At 40.6% G+C, this 21,873-nt stretch overlaps 1 protein-coding gene across 1 annotated transcript; it reads right to left on the reverse strand.

Annotated features, from left to right (window-relative positions):
- Nucleotides 1–1,136: 1,136 nt before the first annotated feature.
- LOC122820654 lies at nucleotides 1,137–21,476 on the reverse strand. Its single transcript, XM_044098226.1, has 15 exons — nucleotides 21,264–21,476; nucleotides 18,580–19,034; nucleotides 18,299–18,490; nucleotides 17,970–18,065; nucleotides 14,870–15,103; nucleotides 13,404–13,551; nucleotides 12,306–12,332; nucleotides 10,383–10,918; nucleotides 8,208–8,290; nucleotides 5,497–6,472; nucleotides 4,517–4,612; nucleotides 4,076–4,306; nucleotides 2,707–2,854; nucleotides 2,577–2,603; nucleotides 1,137–2,183 (listed from the first exon to the last, which is right to left on the reverse strand). The coding sequence occupies exons 1-15, from the start codon at nucleotides 21,265–21,267 to the stop codon at nucleotides 1,639–1,641; spliced, it is 3,798 nt and encodes a 1,265-aa protein (XP_043954161.1). The 5' UTR covers nucleotides 21,268–21,476; the 3' UTR covers nucleotides 1,137–1,638.
- Between the last annotated feature and the right edge of the window lie 397 nt (nucleotides 21,477–21,873).

Here is a 21,873-nt window from a genome sequence, read left to right on the forward strand (position 1 = left end):
GGTTTGGTTTTGCACTAGCTATAAATAATGACTTTCAGTCCAACATTACATGATCATATCGTTGTTGCAGACCTGTTGGCTGTTCACCCATAATACGAATCTCCATTTCTCACATCCAGAAGGTACTCTAATGCAGTGGTCCCCAACCAGCAGTGGACCAATTGGTACCGGGCCGCGCAAGAAATAATTAAATATGTCCGTTCTATGTATTGAGTCTGGAGGAGCTTTTATTTTGAAAATCCTAAACAACCGGATGCTGTCGGTTACGTCTTGCGCGCCAACATGCAGCAGAATGAATAACAAATGTTTTTTCGGATCGGTCTCGCACCCCCAGTCCGCAGAAAATTTACGAAGGGTTGACCGGTCCACTGTACTAAAGGTTGGGGACCACTGCTCTAATGGATTGGGCCATTAGGGAACCGTAACTCCTCATTCTGTTCACTAAACCAGAGAACATTTGAGTTTTTTTGACATGAGGAATTATCCTGCTAGCCATCAAAAATGTTCAGCTGGTACTAAGGGAACCAAAGTGTGCTGAGAAAACAGCCACCACACCATTAACTCCACCATCAGCAGTTTTAACGTTTTATAAAATGAATCCTTGCTTTCATGTTAACTGCTACCACTTGAAAGTCGCAGCTAAAATTTAGTCAGTGGGCAACTCAACGTTCTTTTCTATTCCTTTCCCATTGTGTGAATTACAGCCTCCTAGCTTACAGGAGCATCATGAAGTGATGTTTTCTGCTGCTGGGGCTTATCTGCCTTTAGGTTAATCAAAGACGGCTTTCTCCCAGCCTTAGTTGCAGCTAATGCTTATTTAGGCTATTGCTTTTCTGTCAGCAGCTGAAATCAAACCTCTGTCTTCAGACCATTGTTTCCAAGCACTTTAAATAGTTTGAGTAACAGTCCTTGTATGTGAGTAGTTTCTGAAATACTCCTACCAACCTGTCTGGCAACAACAATAAGTTTGATTTGAATCCATTTTCTTCAGCCTATGTAGATGCCCAAAATCCGTGTGATTGGCTGGTTTGACATGTTCTGTTAAACAACTGAGCAGGTGTATCTAAAAACAAGTGGCTGGTAGATATATTTTTCAAAATTTTATTTTTCATAAGCAGTTTCTGAAAACAACGTAAAAACGAAAGTAGTGGCAAAAGTGTGTTCTTCCAACTTTCTACACAACTATTTTGCACAGCATGTTAAACTCTTGCAAACAAACAAGCTTTTGATAAATCGACAAGCCTTTTAGAAAGTAACTTTTGCGTCATTTCCTTTGAGTGCTACAACTTGGGCCTGTGCGAACAAGCGACTCGTACCACACCATTCCTGGGCTCCCTTCAGTTGTAAGTCCATAGAATAATGGTATATTATAGTTAGTTTGGATCTAATCACTTCACACAACACAGTGGGATGATTGAGGGACAGAAAAATGTCGCCTCTCGCCATAAACACGAGACATACCAGTGTGTCAGATTTGTCATAACACGATACACCCCAATTGTCCGTTTACGTCCAACCCTTAGTATTACATCCAGCATTTATACATGAAACTGCAATTTTAATAAAATTAGGTGTGTGTCTGAAATCCAGTCTACACCAGGATATTCATTTACATAATGAAGTGTGTCCTGAGTTTTACTAGATGAGGCTTTTCTCCTGCGCCGGACAGACGGCCATTGTGTCGGAGGCTTTGTCGCAGCAGTACAGGTAAAAAAACGGCAGGATCCTCTCCGTGAAGGCATCCTCGATCGTGTAAATATGGATCCGAGCTCTCACGTCGTAAAAAGAGATTTGTCCTTCCTCATAGTCCACGTACACACCTACTCTCTTTGGCTTCTGGTCGAGTGAAAGCAGCAGTGGCGGCGACATTGACACCCGATAGCCCTGGCCTTTCTTCATAGCCAGAGCCCAATAACCCTGGGCAGTGCTCACAGAGATCCTGCCTTTTCTTTTGACCGAAGACTTGGCCACGCCTAGGTACCAGTCATCTTTGTCTCCCACCTGCACCTCCCAGTAGTGTCTGCCTGAAGTGAAGCCATCTCTTCCTAGTACTATGACCACGGTGTCAAAGCGGTCAGGGTGGTCCGGGAGTTCCTGCCAGGCCCCCAGGTGCCTCACCTGGCGCCTGTCCTGAGAGAGCTGGAGCCAAGGATTGGCCGTGTCTGGGTCCAGCGTGACGTCCTCTGCAGGCACACAACATAGGACTCAAGTACAGAACGGTTTTCAACATCGCCGTGTTTGGGCTGTTATACATAAAACATTTTTTTTTTTAAATTTACATTTCTGCCAAAACGATTAAAATTTTGAGATTCATCACAGAAATCTTCTAGAAAAATCTCAGAAATTTCTGAGTTTCAAAAGTCAAAATTGTCAACCATTATAAAATTTCAAATTGAAAACTTTCAACTTTTTAAGCTCTGAAATTTCTGTTTGTAGATAGAAAGTAAATGTTTGCCAAAAATATCTCGCATAGTGGAAAAAAAACAAACAAAAAAAGCAAAACAATGGCTCTAATGCGCTGTAGTTCACAACGCAAAATGACAAATATTAAACAGAAAAAAAGAGTTATTAATTACCTGAATATTTCAGAATTTTCTTAATCTCTGTAAGAGTCAAAAAATATTTTTTGTTAGCTAAACACCATCTTTAGGGCGTGTTTTTACTTTTCTTCTAAACTCGTTTAAAGGAAAATGTAAGAGTTCCTACCACTTGCGGACAACTTGTCAATCATTTCACTTAATGTCGTCTCCAGTTTAGACACAGATCTCCTGATCATCCCAACGCATGTGTCTGTGGGAACACTGGTTTCAGACCAGTCTTTAACAGATGGGGTGGCGCTTAAGGCCGGAAAACTCTGCAGACAAATGACATCATAGATAATTAGCATTTCCAATATGAATTGATGTACATTTAAGATATTTTAACAAATTTTTCATTGTTTTTCACTCCATTTTGACAAAGTGCTACATAAATAATTTGACATTGACAAAGCCCTTAAGTAATTTTAAATAATCAAGGCACACGAAGAACAAAGCGCAGCATTATGGACCGCCATCATTTTTAATTAATCGAAACTGTGTGATCGTCAAAAGTACTGCAATTTGTTTTCTATACGTTTATTTCAGTTCTACCTGAGGTTTTAAGGGCAATCTTGAAACTTCTGTTGATATTTAGTTATCAGGCTTAATTTATGAGAACAGATGAGTGTGATCAGCAAAGTGTTGAAAGTATGTAAAGGAAGATTGTATTGATTAAATAGAATTGGACCAAATTTTGTGCCCTGAGGAACTCCATAATTCCTCCTAGTAATCCATGAGAGTGCATTACATGCTACTACAGACAAGAGTCATTCACAAAGACATGAATTAACCAACGTCCTGGGCCTCACACTGTTTATAAATCATCATAAACAGTCTGGTTTGGTACCCCGCTGTGGAGCAGTGAACATGATGTATGATCCATCAGCTATTGCATTAAAACAGACATTGTCCGAGGCAATGGCCATATAATTTACTTGGTCAATGATGATTTGGTTTGGCCTAAATCTGAACTTAAACTTATCAAATGACTACACTCCCAGGTGGTTTAGAGTGGTTTTCTAACAGTTTTCTAAAGGAAAATGTTTGGTTATGGCAAATCCCCCCACTCCCCTCAGAATGTTATATTGTTTCCCACCAAATTGGAATTAAGAGGAATTGTTGATTTTGCTGTTATGGGCAGGAAGTACACAGCAAAACATCTAATTAACTCGCCTTGCAGCCTACTGATTCTGACAGCTCACCTGCTCACCTTTCCTGTTCATTCAGATTCCCAGTCAGTTTGTCATAAGAGCTAATTTGATCTGTTGTGACTGATATGATAAGACTGGAGAGGAGAGCATGTCTGACGCACGCCACCGTGAGTTACATCACAGATTATTTTGCGGCTTGATTTGTTTTGACCGTAAAAGGCCAGGCGAGTTGTTTTCCTCTTAAACTATAATGGAGGTGACAGCATTGACCTTTACAAGACAATCGCAATAACAACAGAAGGAATGACAAACAACGAACTTGCATTTCAGTAAACTGTTCCTTGCCTTCAGGAAGTGAATGTGGTCAGTTCTGTTCACATTTTCCAAATCCGTGTGCCGCGTCTTGAGCGCCGAGATTTCCTGCTCCAGCTCGGTGATGAGACCCTCGGCCCGCCTCTCCGTCTGCCTCTGCTTCTCCTCGATGACCAGAACCAGCTCGGCCTGAGCCTTCTGGATGGAGCGCACCAGCTCCGAGAAGACCTGCATGCTCTCCTCAATTTCTCTCTGAGCGCTGACCTAAAAGTGCAAATCAGACACAAACAATGAAAGAGTGTTGTGTGCATATTTGTAAAAACACACCATCAACTCTAAAATTATTGAAACAATATAGATTGAAACTAAATACAATAGCCAGGATGATGGCTGTTGTATCATACTGTCATACACCTCTTGATCCGTGGTTGAAGCTAACAAGAGTTCAGTTGAATGTCTGTTGCTGCGACTCGCCTTGTTGAGCTCCACAGAATGCTTGATCTCCTCCACTTTCTTCACTCTGTCTTGGATCATCTCCCGGACGTCTATCTCTGTCTTTTTCAGCAGCGCCTGCATAACAAAAGTTCCCACAAACGTAGATGGCAGATGTAGAATTAATACTATTACTAATACTTTATCTGTTTAACTCCAGTCCTTGAGATGTACCACCCTGCCACTTTTCGGTGCACCTTTTCTCTAAAAAACCCGAGTCAATGGCTCTTTACCAGCTGTCTACAGATTTGAGTGAATGCCGTTGAGGCAATTTAGCTATATGATTGAGGTGTGTTGGAGCAGGGATGTATCTGAAAGTTGCAGGGTGCTAGCTCTCAAGGACTGGATTTGACATCTCCAATGTGACCTACCAAATAGTTTGGTAGTGGCCCTATAATCCTTCCCAGATTGATAGACGGCAACATTTATCTCTGTATTGTCGCCAACTTGGGTCCCCTTAGCACACAGGAGAATTTTGATACAATAGAGTATAAATGATCATAAACAGTCTGGTTTTGTACCAGAACGGTGGGCACCTAAAACGACCGGCTAAAAGGTTCTTGGAAGTTAGGTTTTAGAATAAAAGACTCCAGAACTAGGGTCAGAGTGAAAGACTGGTTAACATTTTGATGTGTAATGACAGCACCTGGCGAAATGTAATGTTTACCAGTTTTCTCAATTGACTGTGTATAAATGTGATTGATGTATTGTAGCCTTGCAGTAAGATGATTGTAGGTTTTAATTCAGCCTTTAGGATTTTTAGGCTTTTTCTCCCCATGCATGAGTAGGTTCTTTCGGCTTCCTGCCACAGTCTAAAAACATAATCGTTAGCTATGAGTGTGTATGCGTGTGTGTTTGCATAGTTGTTGCCTCTGTGTCTTTGTGTAGGCTTGTGATAGACTGATAAGCAGGTACAGACTATTGACGCAGAGACATTTTTGGGTCAGTCGGTTTTTTCTCACCTTCTTCTCAGTCCATTCTCTCTCCACCGGGACGGTGTAATGTGCCCTGTGGTCTGTCTCTGTGCAGAGGACACACACACAGGTCTGGTCTTTCTTGCAGAAGAGCTCCAGCAGCCGCTCGTGCTTGGGGCACATCCTGTCCTCCATGTTGGCCACCGGTTCTATCAGCTTGTGCTTGGTGAACCTGGTGGAGTGAGACTTGAGGTGCTCGTCGCAGTAAGAGGTCAGGCACACGAGGCAGGATTTGACGGCTTTGGGGCGGCCCTCGCCCAAGCAAACATCGCAGAGGACTTCCTCCCACAGTAGAGGAGGAGTCAGGGATATTGGGGAAGTTTGAGGAGGTCCAGGGGAAGTTGGTTCAGGTGAAGGTGGAGGTGATGTTTCTCGTGGCAGAGCTTGAGCTGAGTCTTGAGGTGATGGCGGAGGAGAGGTTTTAGATGGCAAAACTGGAGGGATTAATGGAGGTAGCTCCTCCCCTTGATTCTCCTTCACTTCCTGCTGCTTTTTCTTCTCTTCTTGCTTTTGTTTCAGCTCCTCCACAAGGTTCTGCATCTGACCTTTCTCCAGAAGCCTCTCCTCGTCCTCCTTCACCTTTCTCTCCATTGTCCACTTCTTGGTCTTGCCTGTGCCTTCTTCCCCACTTCCCTTCACTTCAGTGGTCTTGACTCTTATCTGCTTGAACTGCTCTGCAATCTCCCTCAGCACCGTGTTCACGCTGATATCGGGCCTTTTGTGGAAGGACTTCTTGCACATGGGACACTGATAGAGAGGGCTGGTTTTCCAGTATCCCAGGATACAAGTCTGGCAGAAGTTGTGCCCGCAGGGGATGGACACGGGGTTGGTGAAGACGTCCAGACAGATGGAGCAGTGGACCTGCTCTTCAGACAGGTTCCCAGTGGCAGCCATTCCTACACGGCGGAGAGGCAGGGTCATTTTCAGCGAAAGCAACCAGCCTTTGAATGGGGCACCAGACCTGCTGTGATATTGAGGTTTCTAGAGTTAGACGGCTTTTAATTTCTTCGGCGTCACATGCATGCACAGTAATGGAAGAAAATGTCAAGTTCTTAAAGTTCTTAAAACAGACTTAAGAATGGTGATTATATAGTTTTGTTGATTTCCTCTTAATTTGAGGTCATCTTTTTTTTTTTTTTACTTTGAATTTTCTTACCTGATTTTGATGATCGCCCCTCTAAATGTCAGTACAACCAAATAGAAAAAAGAAAGAAAGCGTACATTAAACTAAACTAAACTGATACAACTAAAATGCATAGTTGTATCAAATTTCCTGGACAAAAAAATACAAATTGGAACAAAAATCTGAAATTAAGCTGTACGACATGAAATCAGATTTTTATTCATTAATACATTTGTCAGTTTCAAGTTATTTCACTAACCATTGAGGGTTTTTCCGTCATTAGTGGGAGGTACCAATAGTTTTGTCCATGTGTAATTTGGAACCCCTATTTGTGTCCATATGTTGTTTCATCCTTTCCCACTTCAATTTCATGCCTTTGAAAGTTTATTTACTTTGAATTTCTAAATGTAGACTTTCTATTTGCACGATATTGGGTTCTACATCGTATGGACTGGTTGACTCATGAAATGCCAAACTAATGCAGTTACATAACCCCATTTTCCCAAAGCGGATTATTATAATATATATTTTTTAATGATCAACTTCCAAAGCAGCCACATTATGCATTTAAGAAAGAACAGGTAGGAAATGTCCCATGGAAGACGGCTCATACCTGATATCGAGAAGATAAAAAGACTGCAAGAGTATGAAATGACAAAATCACCAGAACTCTGTAAAGGTCTAACTTGAAAAATGTAAATATTAGGGTTTTTTTAAATAACGGAGAAAAACAGCAAAACCTGTAACTGTGAAAACAACCAAACATGTTAAAACACAAAGTGTGTTTGGAAGTTGCTAAAACAATTTTGACTTCCAAAGAAGCTTAAAAAAAGTCTGTATCTTTTGTTTAAATTTTGGCAGACCGATCCAGTTAGCCTTTTTTCAACCGATAACTTTCATGGTCAGGCATTTTGAAGGAGAGAAGGAAACTTATAAAAGTGAGGATTGCTTGTACTTAGCAATATAAAACTCCATCCTCCTCAGTTGGACTATGGTTTCTGTAACATTGTATATCTTATATGCAATAATTTATCATCATTGTCAATGCAGACTAAAAACTCCTGTGCTCTTTGCAGGTTTTCTTTGCAGTGATAGTTTTGTACTTTCTTTCTTATTTCCGGTTTTATTGAATTTTAACTGTAACACCCGGTTCTTTGAGGTCTGGTAAACTGTCCTACTTATGTCTGAGAGTCCTGAGTAAGTGTGTTTGCCTTTCAGATGCTAATGGCTCCTGGCTAAAGGCCTAGACATTCATGACAGGACAGACATTTTTCCAAAAATATTCTCTCAGCATATGAACTTGGCTTGCATGACCGACATTCTACATCTGTAATTTTGTAATTACCCACTGTTTTCCTGCGGTCGGATCACTTCCATGGATTTTACGAGTCAGCAGTAAAACGGATTAAAAGACAAACCGAAAGTAATTTTGCCATGCCACAGCTTTTCAGACGCCACTCACTAGTTTGCTAAAATAACTTAATCCAGCAACAGCCCTCTGAAAAATAGGCGCTAAATATGTTTAATTTCAGAAAATCTGAAAACTAAACACTGAATTTGTACCACAGACACTTACCAAGGAGCAGCTGCCTTAAGTCTCCTCTGTGCGCTGATATCTGAGACCAGCTTTGACCACTGCCACCTCCAGCTCCCCCAGCACTGACCCGCGACACAGACCCGAAAATAACCCCACCTCCCACCGCTTTCTTTCACCCTAGATCCAGATTTAAGCCTCCTGGCAATGGCCTGGCCTCGGGAGGAACTAGCTGTCCTGTATACAACTCTAACCTGACTCAGACACAGAGGCTACATAATAATGTTGATTAAAAAAATATTCATTCATATTCATTTGAAGTATTCTTTTGGACCAGTTTGACTGAAACCACATAAAAACTTGCACGCTGAAGCTTGTTTTATTAAAATTACTTTGTAAAACTTGTTTAATTGAATTAGATTCAGGTTTTAATTGTTGAAAATACATGAGAACAGGTTAACCAGCTTAGCATATTTAGAGATGTTAGCATAGAATGGTGTCTGTCATAAGCCAAAGATAGTTTTTGTCATTTAAACTAATATAAAGTACCTTATAATTTCCATTTTATGAATTTAGGACTCTTACTAGAGAAAAAAAAAACAATCCAAACCTGTTATTATGCCTCTTCCTAAGCCAATTTAACATGGGGCGCAATTATAGGGTATAACACAATTTCAACTTTAAAACTTCATTTTGTATGTACCTACGTTATGTCTGAGGATAAAATCTCATCACTGTCAAAATCTCAAAAGAGCAAAAAAAAACCAAAAAAACTGTACAAATAAACCTTCACTGGAGCTGAATTTGTAAAGTTTTAAGTCATGACCCCAGTGCAAACACGTTCTTTTCATTTTTCCATTTCGTAGTCATTAGGGCACGCAGAGATGATCTGTGAACACGGATGTTTGGATAAAAATCTAAACATGGGAGTGAATGGATGAAGAAAGCCAAGATCCTCATGACTCATGTCAAGAATGTCCTTAATCAAAGCATTGATCTACTGCGCCATCTACTGGTGATATACTGAACCGCATCGGGGTGGACATTGAGGAATTTCATCGTCTTTCCATTGTAAGCTGGATGAGTTTGCTCTTGTACTAATCTCAGAATAAGGAACACGTTTCCCTTTTTAGTTCAGAAGTAATCTTTATTTGAAAACTACAGAAAGAAGGTACAAAAAGAATCCAACATAAAATTACAGAACACCCAAATCCCATAAAACAACCACAGCCCAACAATTCTCTCAAATATTGGCAATAATATATTTGGTTCCTTCACTAAGCCACTGAAAGGATTTAATATACAGAGCCTCTCATAATGATGCATAGCTATGTTACATGAAGATGGGGCTGGGGGTGTAATTATATAACCCCAGAGCATGTGTGACGTTGTTTTAATGATGATTGATGAGGATTGTTTTAGTGTTGATACTCCTTTTGGGATTATGGTCAAAATGTTGAAGTTTTTCACTAAGCAATAATACATTCTTTCAAAAAGTTGTAGGAGGTTTTAATAAGACCTGGATGTCTTTCTTTGTAAAACAAAACCAAATAAACTTCACCTTACAGCCCTGCTCTTTGGTCCAGACATGCAGGCAATAGGAGATGCTTGTTTCTCATGGACAATGACTTTCAGTTGTCAGAAATTACTCCAGCTCCTTACTAATACAATCTTTTAGCCTACTTTTATTTCTACTCATCCTTTCATTGGTGGCCCTTCAGTTACTGAACTTTTCATTGATTGTAGTATCATTTTTTTAAATTTTTGCTGTTTTTGGTGTGCCAATGAAATCCTCTGACAAACTCTGATTTTAGCTAAAGGATGCAGATAAACGTTCAGCTGAACTTTAGGTGCGTCGGAACAGTAGCCCCAGATTTTTTCTAATGGATATTTTAAAATTATTATTATTATTTTTTATCTGAACAGAATAAATGTCACATTAAAGATGCAGTTGTTTGTTAATATATATATATATAAAAAAAAAATCTGTTAGTTTAAAGTGTCTGAACAAATTTTTTCCTTCAGCAGAGTAGCGACGACTCATTAGACTCCATGGTGGCAGGAGCTCGATTTGCTTTTGTCCACCGAGTTGGACGTGAAGGGCTTTGCAAACAAGTGACATCATCGTGACATCATCATAAACTCCTCAGAGATGAGACGACTCGTTCCAACAAAAACACCAAGCTCTCGGTCTACGATCCACTCTCTGACCAGTTAGGTGTACTTAACTTGTGTTAGGATCAGAGGAGAGTTGTTCTTCCCGTCCTGGCTTAGGCAGGGGCTGAAGATCGGGTACACGCTGTCGTTGAACTTATCCGTGAAAGTGTAGAGGTGCTGACGTGCCTTCACGTCGTAGAAAGAAAGCTGGCCGGCCTCGTAATCCAAGAAAAGTCCTACTTTGCTGGGAAGGGACGTCAGCGGCAGCGGCAGGCGAGTCTCAGCGAGCGCCTTCATCTCCCCGTTCTTCAGCCACAGGCACCAGTAGCCGCCCTCAGGGTTCAGCTTGATTTCGCCCTTGCGGCGAGCCGTAGCGCGCGCCACGCCGAGCGTCCAGGCCGTCTTGCGGCCAACTTCCACCTCCCAGTAGTGGCGGCCGGAGTGGATGCCCTCTCGGGCCAGGACGAAGAGGGCCGGGTTGAAGCGCTTCGGACCCTCTGAGTGGGAAATCTTGTGCTCTTCGTATTTCACCTGCTGACCTTCATGACTTACGACCAGGTTCTTTTGGGCTGTGGATAGGTCCAAAATAACTTCACCTAAAAAGGAAAGGACAAAACAGGGTAAGACAGTGACTGAGCATTGTTTTTCCCACAGGTTTCATTTCCATTAACCCTAAAATTGAGCAAATTGAAATTACGATAATAAATTTGCTTAACATGGCAATTTTGAAAAGAACTCCCAGTTTTTGCGCTAGTAGGAGGTGATTTTTTTTATTTTGGCCAAAGGAAGATAAATGTATTTCACAAAAGTACAATGGAAACACTTTTTGCATCACACAAGTCACATGATCAACAGCTGGACATTACAACTAGCAAAAACTACGTAGGTGACAGGAAGTAGTTGTAGGATGACGATTTGTTTTTTTCAGATAATGTGCAGCTGTCTCCACCATAACTCTCACAGCATCGAACAGTTCATGAAAAATTGTGTCAGTCCAACGTGTTTAATCAATTTCTCTTATGTAAAATCACAGACTACAATTACCCCAAAATGTTGCCACTCCTAAGTATAGGTGGCTTGTCGCTCCAATGCTCAGGCATTGGACGCCGCAGTTTCCTCTGATCGCTAATAGATGACGAGTTCTAGCTCACGTAACTGCAGATATATGAGAGAAACGTTCACATCCATCACAGACAGGATTTTTAATGACTCTTCCCACAAACTTATTATAAGCTTATTCACGTGTGATTTTAATTTAATTTAATTTAATGGAAACGCTGCAATTGTGAGTTTTTTTTTTTTTTTTTTTTTTTTACATTAGCAGAACATAGACAAATATTTGTGGATATTTGTAATGGAAATGCAGATACAGATGTACTCAAACGTTGTATTCAAATATATTCAATTCATATCTGTTCTCTCAAAAGGGAACCCTTGTAAAAATCAAACCTTTGCTTTGCACTGTTTGCTTCATCAGGGAATCTCATCTATTGAGAGACAATTGCTTCCTAGAGGCATGGACTCAGTTGAGGTTTTAAATTTTACCCGATCACAAACGTTTGTGACGTACGAACTGTGGCAGTTTGACGCTATCACCGACCGAATGGCTTTGTTCACTTCATCCACTGCCTTTGCTAAAATTACAGGCAGTATTCAATTCTAAAATAGTGGGGAAAATCAGTCGTTGTTCACAACTTCTTCTGTAAACTGATTGGCCTGGTTGAAATTCTACCGGAGAAATCCACTTCAATGGGAGAAATCCCAGACGGAGCAAAGAAGGGAGATAAAAACTGAGCAGAACTGAGTAGGAAGGCAATGGCCAGTCAATCAAATGGGCTACATTAGCTGGATTGAGGTCACATGTAATAGAAAGTGGCTCCATCTTGTGGGCATTCAGGAGAACTGAACATCACAGGAGTTAAGAACCTCAAGACACATTTTCTGCACTAATATGTTAAATCATGCAGAAAGAAAATTACTCACTTGCATAGTTCTGCACCTTCCGGAACTCTGAAAGGAATTAAAAAACAGAAAAGACAAAGTATGAGAGGGAAAATAAGTCAATATGTCCTCAAGCAAAACAAGTCGAAGCTAAAGCAGATGGGTTGTGCTCATGTTAACCATGATGCTCTTATTAACCATGATGCTCCTGTTAACCATGATGCTCGTATTAACCATCATGCTCGTGTTAACCATCATGCTCTTATTAACCATGATGCTCCTGTTAACCATGATGCTCCTGTTAACTATGATGCTCCTGTTAACCATCATGCTCTTATTAACCATGATGCTCCTGTTAACCATCATGCTCTTATTAACCATGATGCTCCTGTTAACCATCATGCTCTTATTAACCATGATGCTCCTGTTAACTATGATGCTCCTGTTAACTATGATGCTCCTGTTAACCATCATGCTCCTGTTAACCATGATGCTCCTGTTAACCATGATGCTCCTGTTAACTATGATGCTCCTGTTAACTATGATGCTCCTGTTAACCATGATGCTCGTGTCTGGAGCTGGAAACGCTCCAGCCATGTGCTGTTGTCACGGCTCCGCTGCAGCATCGACGCACTCTCCATCTGTCCAGTCATCTTGGATGTGTAAAACGCAACGATGAATCACTCTCCTATTCTGGAAAGCGCATTCACTGACCTACATATGCCTGATTTCACATTTGCATAGACCAAGTTGTCTGTATCAGACAAGGGATTATGAGATTTCTGGGATATTTGCATAGAAACCAGGATGGGAGCATGGCAAAATATGTAAAATCTAAGAGATTTAATGTTGATTCTTTTTTTTTTATCAGGTTTTTTCTAACCTTTTGAATGCATTCATATCTACTTTAACTTGTTCACATTTTGTCACATTACAGTTAAACACTTTTGGGGATTTCATGTGGCAGAATATATTTGAATGGAAATGAATTGGTGTTTGAGTTTGCGAAACACCAATGATGAAAAACAATCTAAATCATTGCTAAAAATAGAACAAATTTTTTTTTCCTTTTTTTCTCCATATGTCCAGTAGTTTGTATTCATATTTCAAACTCAGTCGACTTGACGGTGGCTCTCTCACCTTTTCCATAAAGTCTCTTAAGCTCGTCCTGGAACTTCTCGATGAGGCCGCTGACAGAGGAGCGGAGCGTCCCCAGGTAGATGTCGGTGTTTATGCTGACCCCTGACCAATCGGTGGGCTCGGGCGAGTGGGACAGCGTGGCCAGGTTCTGTGGAAAATAGAACGGCGAGATGAAATAAAAATTTAATGAGCCTCTGGGGCAAGGTAGGAAGGAGAGTAAAAAAAAAATAGAACAAGCTGCACTAAAAACGATGATATGGAGCTTATTTACCGTCCTCTTGATCTTAGGAGCTTAACGGAGGGAAGGAGGCTTGTTTTTAGTGAATTTTACGCTTCACACCTTTGCTTTCCCAGTGTGTACAATATTCCAGGCTGCTAACTTCAAAGACACCTTTTATGTCCAATACAATCCCTGTTTTATTCACATGAAAAGTCTGGGAATAAAAAGGCGAGGGGAGGGCTAACGCTCTGTCGGTTCATAGAGGTTTTTGATGTTGTGTGTCTGAACTCCTAAAGCTACCACACTGATTGTCCTCCAGGCAGCTGGCTCTGACGGTAGATTTCCTGGCTGGATAATTTGCACTTGACAAACAGTTTTCTTTTTCAATATTTCCAGGGTGTCGGTGCGTCCTTAAAAAGTGTTAAATTCATCTGTCTAAAATTGAGGCCTTAATGTCTAAAATTCATTTAAAGAAATTTAAGTTGGTCCTAAATACGTTAACATCGTAAACATTGTCTTTACAGGACTATTTAATGTCATATTCTTTGTACTTTTTTTTCTGATTGGACTTTCCTGTCAGACAAAACTTTGAGTTGCCTACAGAAATCTTCATTGAGTGGCTCTAGATGGTAGAGGCTACCGTTAACTCACTGTTAACATCCCCTTTCCTGGGGATGTTAACTAGCTAGCACCCCTTGCTAGCTAGCTAGCTTTGCTAGCATCCCCTAGCTAGCAAAGGGATGCTAGCTAGCTAGGTATCTATTTAGATAGTTAGCTACCTAGGTAGATGGTCCTGGTAACTCGCTGGTAGATGGAAAAAATGGCTAATTATAGTTATCTAGCTAAATATCCTTAGGCAGATAAGACAGCTATTGATAGGCATCTAGTTAGTTAACTAGAGCCTAGTTAGCTAACTAACTGCTAAGGACTGGTAACTTGCTGCTAACATACTAGACTGAAAGGATAGCTAGTTATAGTTATCTAGCTAAATAACCTTGCTAGCTAGTTAGGCATTTAAGACAGTTATTGATGGTTATCTAGACACTTGTTTGTGTCATCATGGGTAATTAAAGTTTATTGCCTATTGACTGGATGAAATTTGTTCATTTCTGTGAAGACAGGTCTTAAATTCCATTCACAATGGTCTTCAAAGTTCTTAAATTTGACCTGGTGAAACCTGCAGAAACTCCGAGTTCATCAAAGGAGGCTCCAGTTATTTTGTGATTTCCTGGGAAGTCTTGACTACCTGAAGGAAGACCACTTTGTCCTTGGTGTGTGCGTGGGCCTCCAGCTCGTTGCTCCTCCTCCTCAGCTGCCTCAGCTCGTTCTCCAGACTCCTGGCCAGCTCCTGGGCGTGGCGCTCCTCCTCCCGCTGCCTGGTGGTGATCAGCTCCACCATCTCAGCCTGACTCTGCTCCACCAGCTTCTGCAGCGCTGCGTACACCTGCCAGCTGTCCTCGAGCTCCTTCTGAGAGCTGGCCTGCAAAAACCATAAATGTTGTTTTGTAAGAGATGAAAAAGACCCAGAGGGTGTCAAAATGATGTTGGTGTTTTGGAGGTATGACCTGGGTCTTGGCAGACTTTAGTAGTGGGATATATATTGGTATTGGCCCAAAGTTAGCCATTTTTCAACATGTCAGTCTCAACTGGGCCAATTAATCAATGTTTTTCTATCTTGATGGTTTTGTTGGGTGTCTTGTTATTCATGATACCCGAGTTGGGGTATCTTGGGAGTTGGTATTAGATTGGTTATGTGACAGGTATAGTGCTATGGTAGGATTACTAGAGAAACTATTTGCTTTTGTTTGATATTTTTCTTACCAAAAATAATTCTAAAAATAATTTTAGTTTCTCTTACAGTGAAACCGAAAAGAGAATTTATTTTATGTATCTTTGGATTTAGAAAAATGCTTTTTCTTTCCACTTTTTAACCAGACGTAACTTTTTCTATGAAAAAAATGGAAATGAAGCTCTTAATCTTTGTCATTTTTATGTTAAGTTCCTTAATTTTATTTGTCAACCAAGCAACCAATTTAACAACCAGGCTTGAGAAGCTTCCAAATATTTTGTTTTTTTTTTATTATTATTATTAGTAGTAGTACTGTCATTTAAAATGTTGTCTTCTCAAAAACCCAGTTCATTTCTGGTTTCTCCTGATACATGACATGAGAAAAACGTAAGTCTTCAAAAAAAAAAAAAAAAAAAAAAAAAAAAAATAGCAGGAAATGTATAGAATTTAAACTAAAACTTAAAAGATACCCAGAACATTTTATCTTTTCTGCAATTTTTTTTTCTGCACAATAAATTTGAATCTGCTGTATCCCTCAGGTTGAAATAAAACCATGTAATCTTGGGACATGAAATGTCGGTCGTATTTCCTGAGTCAGTCACTGAGAGTCTGTCTGTCAGTCACCGTTCAACCGGACAGACGGGTTCTGTTTTCCCCGAGCCCTGACTGAAATCCCAAACTTCTCTCTGTATCGGTGGGAATTTCTTGATCCCAGAAACATTTTAATCCAAACAACAGGTAGGGAATATAAGCAAAATCCATATTATGCTTTTATTAAGCATTACACAAGTGTTTTTAGCTATCCTATTCAGAAAGACCACAAAAAGCAGTTTTTGCCTCCATAAGATCCATTCGTCTGGTTAATGTACCAGAAAACGTTCCAGACATCAACGGATACAGTCACTCACAGCAGGGTGCGTACAGTAAACATGAAGACATTGAGGCTACATTGACCTGTAGTAACTTAACACTAACTGTATTTGACAAAGTAAAACATGAAGCAAAGAGTTTCAATAAACCTGCTACATGTTCGCGTTCACCTAATCAAGACACGCAGCTGAAATAAAAAATTAAAAATATCATCCTGATAAACCGCTTCCTCTAGTAACATTTGAAAACGGGACACTGAATACATTTTAATGTTTGGGCCAATTACACTTTTATCCACGGTTTGGCTTATATGACCGTCGTGTAAAACCGTTGGGCCGTGTGATCCTCCACACCTTTATTTCTTCTCCTAAACAACTGATTATTCACAGGTAAAAGCAGCGTGTGAGAATACGAATGGTAAAACCTTTACACCGGTCTCACCGGTTGGACGGCGTCGGACAGGGACCCGAGTCCATGTGAGGGAGAAAAACAAACAAAGCGGAGAGAAAGCGCGGACAACGTCGTGAACCGGAATGTCTTTCCTATTCTCTGCCAAAGTGAAGTAAAGCCACAGAATGAAGGCGTCAAACGGGAACTGTAGGGTTTTTATCAGCTTGTGGTTAATAATCCAGCCTTGAACAGGGAAGCTTTGGAAGATTAAAAGAGCTTCATTATAGACGGGGTAAATATTTAACAGCCACTGGGAACAGGTTGAGGATTGAATCTGATTGGCTGTAAAAAAAACAAAACAAACAAACACAGGTTTATATTAGGCGTGGGCCGGCATGAGATTCTCACGTTGGGATAAAAAGAAATAACAGGTTAAAAAAAAAGGTTGAATGAAAACATGACATGATTTTACTGCATTTTTAAAATCAACAAAAAGTCAAAAATGTTATCCAATGCTCATAGTGTAACAAAAATATGGGACAAAGAACTAAATTCAGAATTAGTTTTCAAGTGTTGGACTAGTATACATTTTTATTGTAAATTTTACCAAAACGTAACCTTTGGAAGAAACATTGTTCTTTTCTGTGTCACCAAATATATTTCCAAAGTGTGAAGCTTGTCTTTCTATGAAGTGATGGAAAACTCTAGCTGTCTGTACCCAGCTAACTAATAGTATCTGCAACGGGTGGGGGAGGGGCAGCCCTACATTCCTCTGTTTCATACTGCAGGTTAAAAGAGAAACTCCAGTGAGCGTGGGCTGTTCTCTGGCATATTATTAGGAAGACTTTAAGCTGTCGGAACGGTGTGACGGAAAAATTTTAGCCGTATTGAAACTTTAATTTATTAAAGCCTTGGTTCAGTTCACACAATCCTCCATTGTGGAAATGCTACTCCAGTTATACAGAAATCCCAGTTCTGGTTACTCTTTACCAGTGGGCACACTTCTGCTGTTTGTGGAGAAAAATTTTTGTTTAGCGTTTTTGCTAACTTTGAAAACATTTAGCACGATTTACTCCCCTTAAATAAATTTTTGCCAATAAATTCTAAAGCGCAAATCTTTTTTGCAAGCTTTACATTCAATACAATTAAACAGCCGCATTGAAAATTTGCTTATTGAAAACTTGAATTCCTATTGTCCTCTACCATAGAAATCCAAGATCTTCTATGTTCCAATGGTGAGATGTTGGCTTTTATTACATAGTAATCCACAAACGTATTCATTGTGCAGTGGACTCACCTTGATGACCTTGATGGATTGCTTGATCTCTTCCAGTTTCTTGGCTCGTTCTTTGATTAGGTTTTTCAACTCTGACCTCTTCTTTCCCAGATTGGTCTGAGAGAGGGAAAACGGAGGATTTTGGTTGTTAAAATCAGTTGTCAACCTGCTAATTGACGGTCGGTCTTTAATGTTGATCTGAGTAAGACGTTTATATCAGCAGCAATAAGTCGCCACTATCTTATCTTGTCAAGTTGCCGTCCTCAGCACTTAGACTGCATTGCCTTCTGTAACCTCAAGATTACATAATACACCTTCACCTAGAATAGGAGAAAATGGCTACTGCTCACCGTTTTTTTCTTAAACTCGTGGTCGACGGAAATGATGTCGTGGGATTTGTGCGTGACCTCGGCGCAAGCCTTGCAGATGCATGTGTGGTCGGTGCGGCAGAACACTTCCAGGAGGCGTTCGTGTTTCTTGCAGATCTTTTCCTCCAGGTGAAAGGTGGGTTCAATCAGAAAATGTGAAGTAAGAGACTTGACCTACATCGCAGAGTTGTGGAAGGAAATGCCTGTTAATGAGTTGGCAAAGGTAGTCGTGACTACAGGTAGAGGTAGATGTAAAGACGGACCTTCTTGTGATGCCTCAAATGGGCCTCGCAGTAGGATCCAAGGCAGTTCACGCAAGACTTCAGAGCCTTCAGCTTCCTTCCAATGCAGGAATCGCAGGGAACGTCGCCGGGCTGGGCGAACTCTCCGGTGTCCTGCGCTGGAGGGCCGCTGTGGCCCGGGTCTGAGCTTACAGTCTCTGAGCCCCCTCGCGAGGGGCTTCCAGAGACCACCAGACCCTGGAACTGGGAGGATATTTCGGCCAGGACCCGGTTGATGCTCATCTCTGGTCTTCTGGAGTAGCTCTTCTTGCACATGGGGCACAGGAACTTCTTGCTGTGGTTCCAGTAGCCCTGTAGGCAGGCCTTGCAGAAGCTGTGACCGCAGGGTGTCGATACGGGCTCCACAAATATTTCCAGGCATATGGAGCAGGTGAACTGGTCCTCGGTGAGCGCCCGGCTACAGGGAGAGTTGATACCTGGGAACCAGACAGAAGAAATGGAAAGGTTTCAATATTTTCGGGAAATTGCTCTTAGCTGAGTAAAGGTCTTTTAAGGGAAAGTGAGAAATATCCCCAATTTGTCTAGAAGTTGGGGTGTTATGTCGTTTATTCCAGATGATTTTTGGAATCTACCAATTAAGGGTGTTTCAAAACAAAGCTTAATGTATTAAAATTTGTTCCTTACTAAAAATTCCCAAATTTGATCCCGAAGAATGAATGTTGTTTTTGATTTGTCAAAATGAGCCTGTATAGACGCTGGTGAAGATGTTTTATGCAAAAACATCAACGTTAACGTTGAGTTGACAAAGGTTGCCCATAGAAATTGTGCTGTTTGTACACCTGCAGTTATGATGACTGATAAACACGTCTGGGAACTTCGCTGAAAGTGCCCATTGAAAATAACAAAGCCAAAAGGGTGAGCCGTCAGTCATGTGGTTATTTTTGTGAATAATCTCTCATCGTTGTAACATTTTTTCATTTATTTTGACTGTCAAGAGTTTTGTAAATAGTTATCTCATGAATAGGTTTGTCTCTCTGCTCTATGCTGGAAACAAGGTGAGGTGGACATCCTGTTCTTGGAGAAACCGGTTCCAGCTAGTTGAGAGAGATCCCTCTACCCCTTAACTTTAAGTGTCTGTTTTATGACCGACCCCCACCCCGCTTTGAATGAAACCAGGGGGACAAGTTGGACTTGTCCTGAGGCCCCACTGAGATACTACTCTCTGTGTGGTTCTTTATATGTACAGGTTAAAATACCCAACATTGAACACTAGAAATTTCATTTAAGAAATTATAAATTTGTTTTTACTTTTACTATTTTCTCCCATTTAGGTTCCATGCAAGCATCAATAAAATAAGGATACATTTTGAAAATATGGTTAAATCCTATCTGTGTGTACAGCACAGTGATTTCAGAATCGCTCTTCTTTATATTATTTGTATCCTAAGGAGGCCTATTTAAAAAATATGCATGTTTGTATTGGCTTTGACTGCAAATTGTCAAATTGCCTTGAAAAGTCAGCAAAGAATTTAGAAATACTTTTTGTCTTCAACTTTAGTATCACAATAAATTCCACAAAAATACAGCAGAGTAAACGGCTAAAAATGTCCTACATCGTTTCACTTAAAACCTGAAACTTATTTTGTGGTGCAAAACCAATTCATGGCCTCATTTCCTAGAACAGATTGCTTCTTCCCTTAGCTGAATATTTTTGGTGAATTAAAAAGAAATAAATTAAGAAATGCTGAAATCTGATGCACAATTTAATTTACGTGTACGTGACTTTGTACACTCATGTTTTGTTGACTGTGGTTTCAATCTTTACATTCACATGTCGACTCTTCTGGAGTATGACAGCAGTGTCTCTTGTTGAAACCAAAATACCAGTCTGGTAAAATTAATTAAAATAATTTATGGAATTCATATTTCTTCATAGTTGACAACAAGTAGATTATTTTAAATCTTTGTAAAAACAAATGAATAATGCTTAAAGTGAAGAACTATTGACTTCTCTTTCATCTTCTAACAAACTCATGTTCTGCTTTCATGTGAAACTTTAACCACATCGGCCCTCCAGCGGCGGATTAAACTGATTGTTCACACGCCGTTGAAAATCCTTTCTGAATGTAAGTTGCTCCAACCATCCACATCGCACTAGAAATGGGTCGTTTTACCTGAACGACCGTCCTGATTTCTGTAGCTGCGAGTCTAAAACACGAACATCAAACGTCTAATGTGAGATAAAGGAAAGACAAGGAAAGGCCTGGACTGAGTTTCACAACAGATTTTGTGACGTGACTTGAATGACGTGTAACGGAGAATTCATCCTCCCCTGTAGTTTTTTTTAAAATCACTCTGTACCGTGGAGGGTGAGAGACTATCTAAGGAATGCAGACAATCTGGACCTTCTACCCCGACGGCTCCTGCTTTGGCTTCAGGAGAAACACACACTTACAGACAAAACATGTACTGCCGCATAAACCACATTATCAAACTGCAAGTCAAATCCAGACACTTCTCAGTCAGAATCTTTTGATTTCGGGCAAAATAAACAAATACTTATTATTTGGCTACCAATAAAATACTTATAAATAATTTTAAAAAAAGTTTAGTCAAGGTTTGTGTAATAACTGTTGTCTCAAATTTCACATGAAACATAAAAACGATGAGAACTAAGAAAACATGTATGTCAAAATAGAACTTACTCATGTTGTTTATTTTATTTAGCCTCTGCCGTGGAGCGCTGCCGTCCTTCACTTCCACCAGCCTCCCCTGAATCTGAGAGCAGCAGGTGCAGTCGCTTCCTGAAACCTGACGTGGCCCCTCCCACTTTCTGTGTGGCACACCCAAACTTGTCCGTCTTTTGTTATTATGGCAGAGTAAACACTCAAAGCCCTAAAACCAGACGAGTGGTTTGTGCATTGTTTGACTAGGGCTTAATCTGTGAAGAACCGTGACTCTGGAGCATTTCTTTTTACGTCTGCTCAGTGTCTGGTGGGTTCATTGTTTCCCCCTGCTGATTTGTCAAGAAGTAGCGGTAAATCTCCACTGAATTTGAAAAATTTAAGATTGCATTTGACATGGCAGCCAGGATAACTGACACAGAGAGGAGAGGAGCTAGAAATAAAACTGGGAACAACATTACAACTAACGTCGTGGTGTTTTCACACCTGGTAGACTCGGTTCGATTTGGAACCAAAGTTGCTAAATTAGTTAAATTTTAAGCAGCTGTGCTTTGCTTTCACACTGCTCTGTGTCAAACCATCCGAACCCTTTGGAAAACCTGTTCCCCCTCCCTCACCTGTGGTGGCGCTG

Source organism: Gambusia affinis, linkage group LG18 (genome assembly GCF_019740435.1).
Source record: "Gambusia affinis linkage group LG18, SWU_Gaff_1.0, whole genome shotgun sequence".
NCBI classification, from domain to species: Eukaryota; Metazoa; Chordata; class Actinopteri; order Cyprinodontiformes; family Poeciliidae; genus Gambusia; species Gambusia affinis.

Excerpts from the sequence above, each read along its gene's own strand:
- LOC122820654 (XM_044098226.1), bottom strand. Across the intron at positions 18,491-18,579 it reads ATTTGAGGCATCACAAGAAG|GTCAAGTCTCTTACTTCACA; the intron begins GTCCGTCTTTAC and ends TCTGCGATGTAG. Across the intron at positions 12,333-13,403 it reads TAAGAGACTTTATGGAAAAG|AGTTCCGGAAGGTGCAGAAC; the intron begins GTGAGAGAGCCA and ends AATTCCTTTCAG.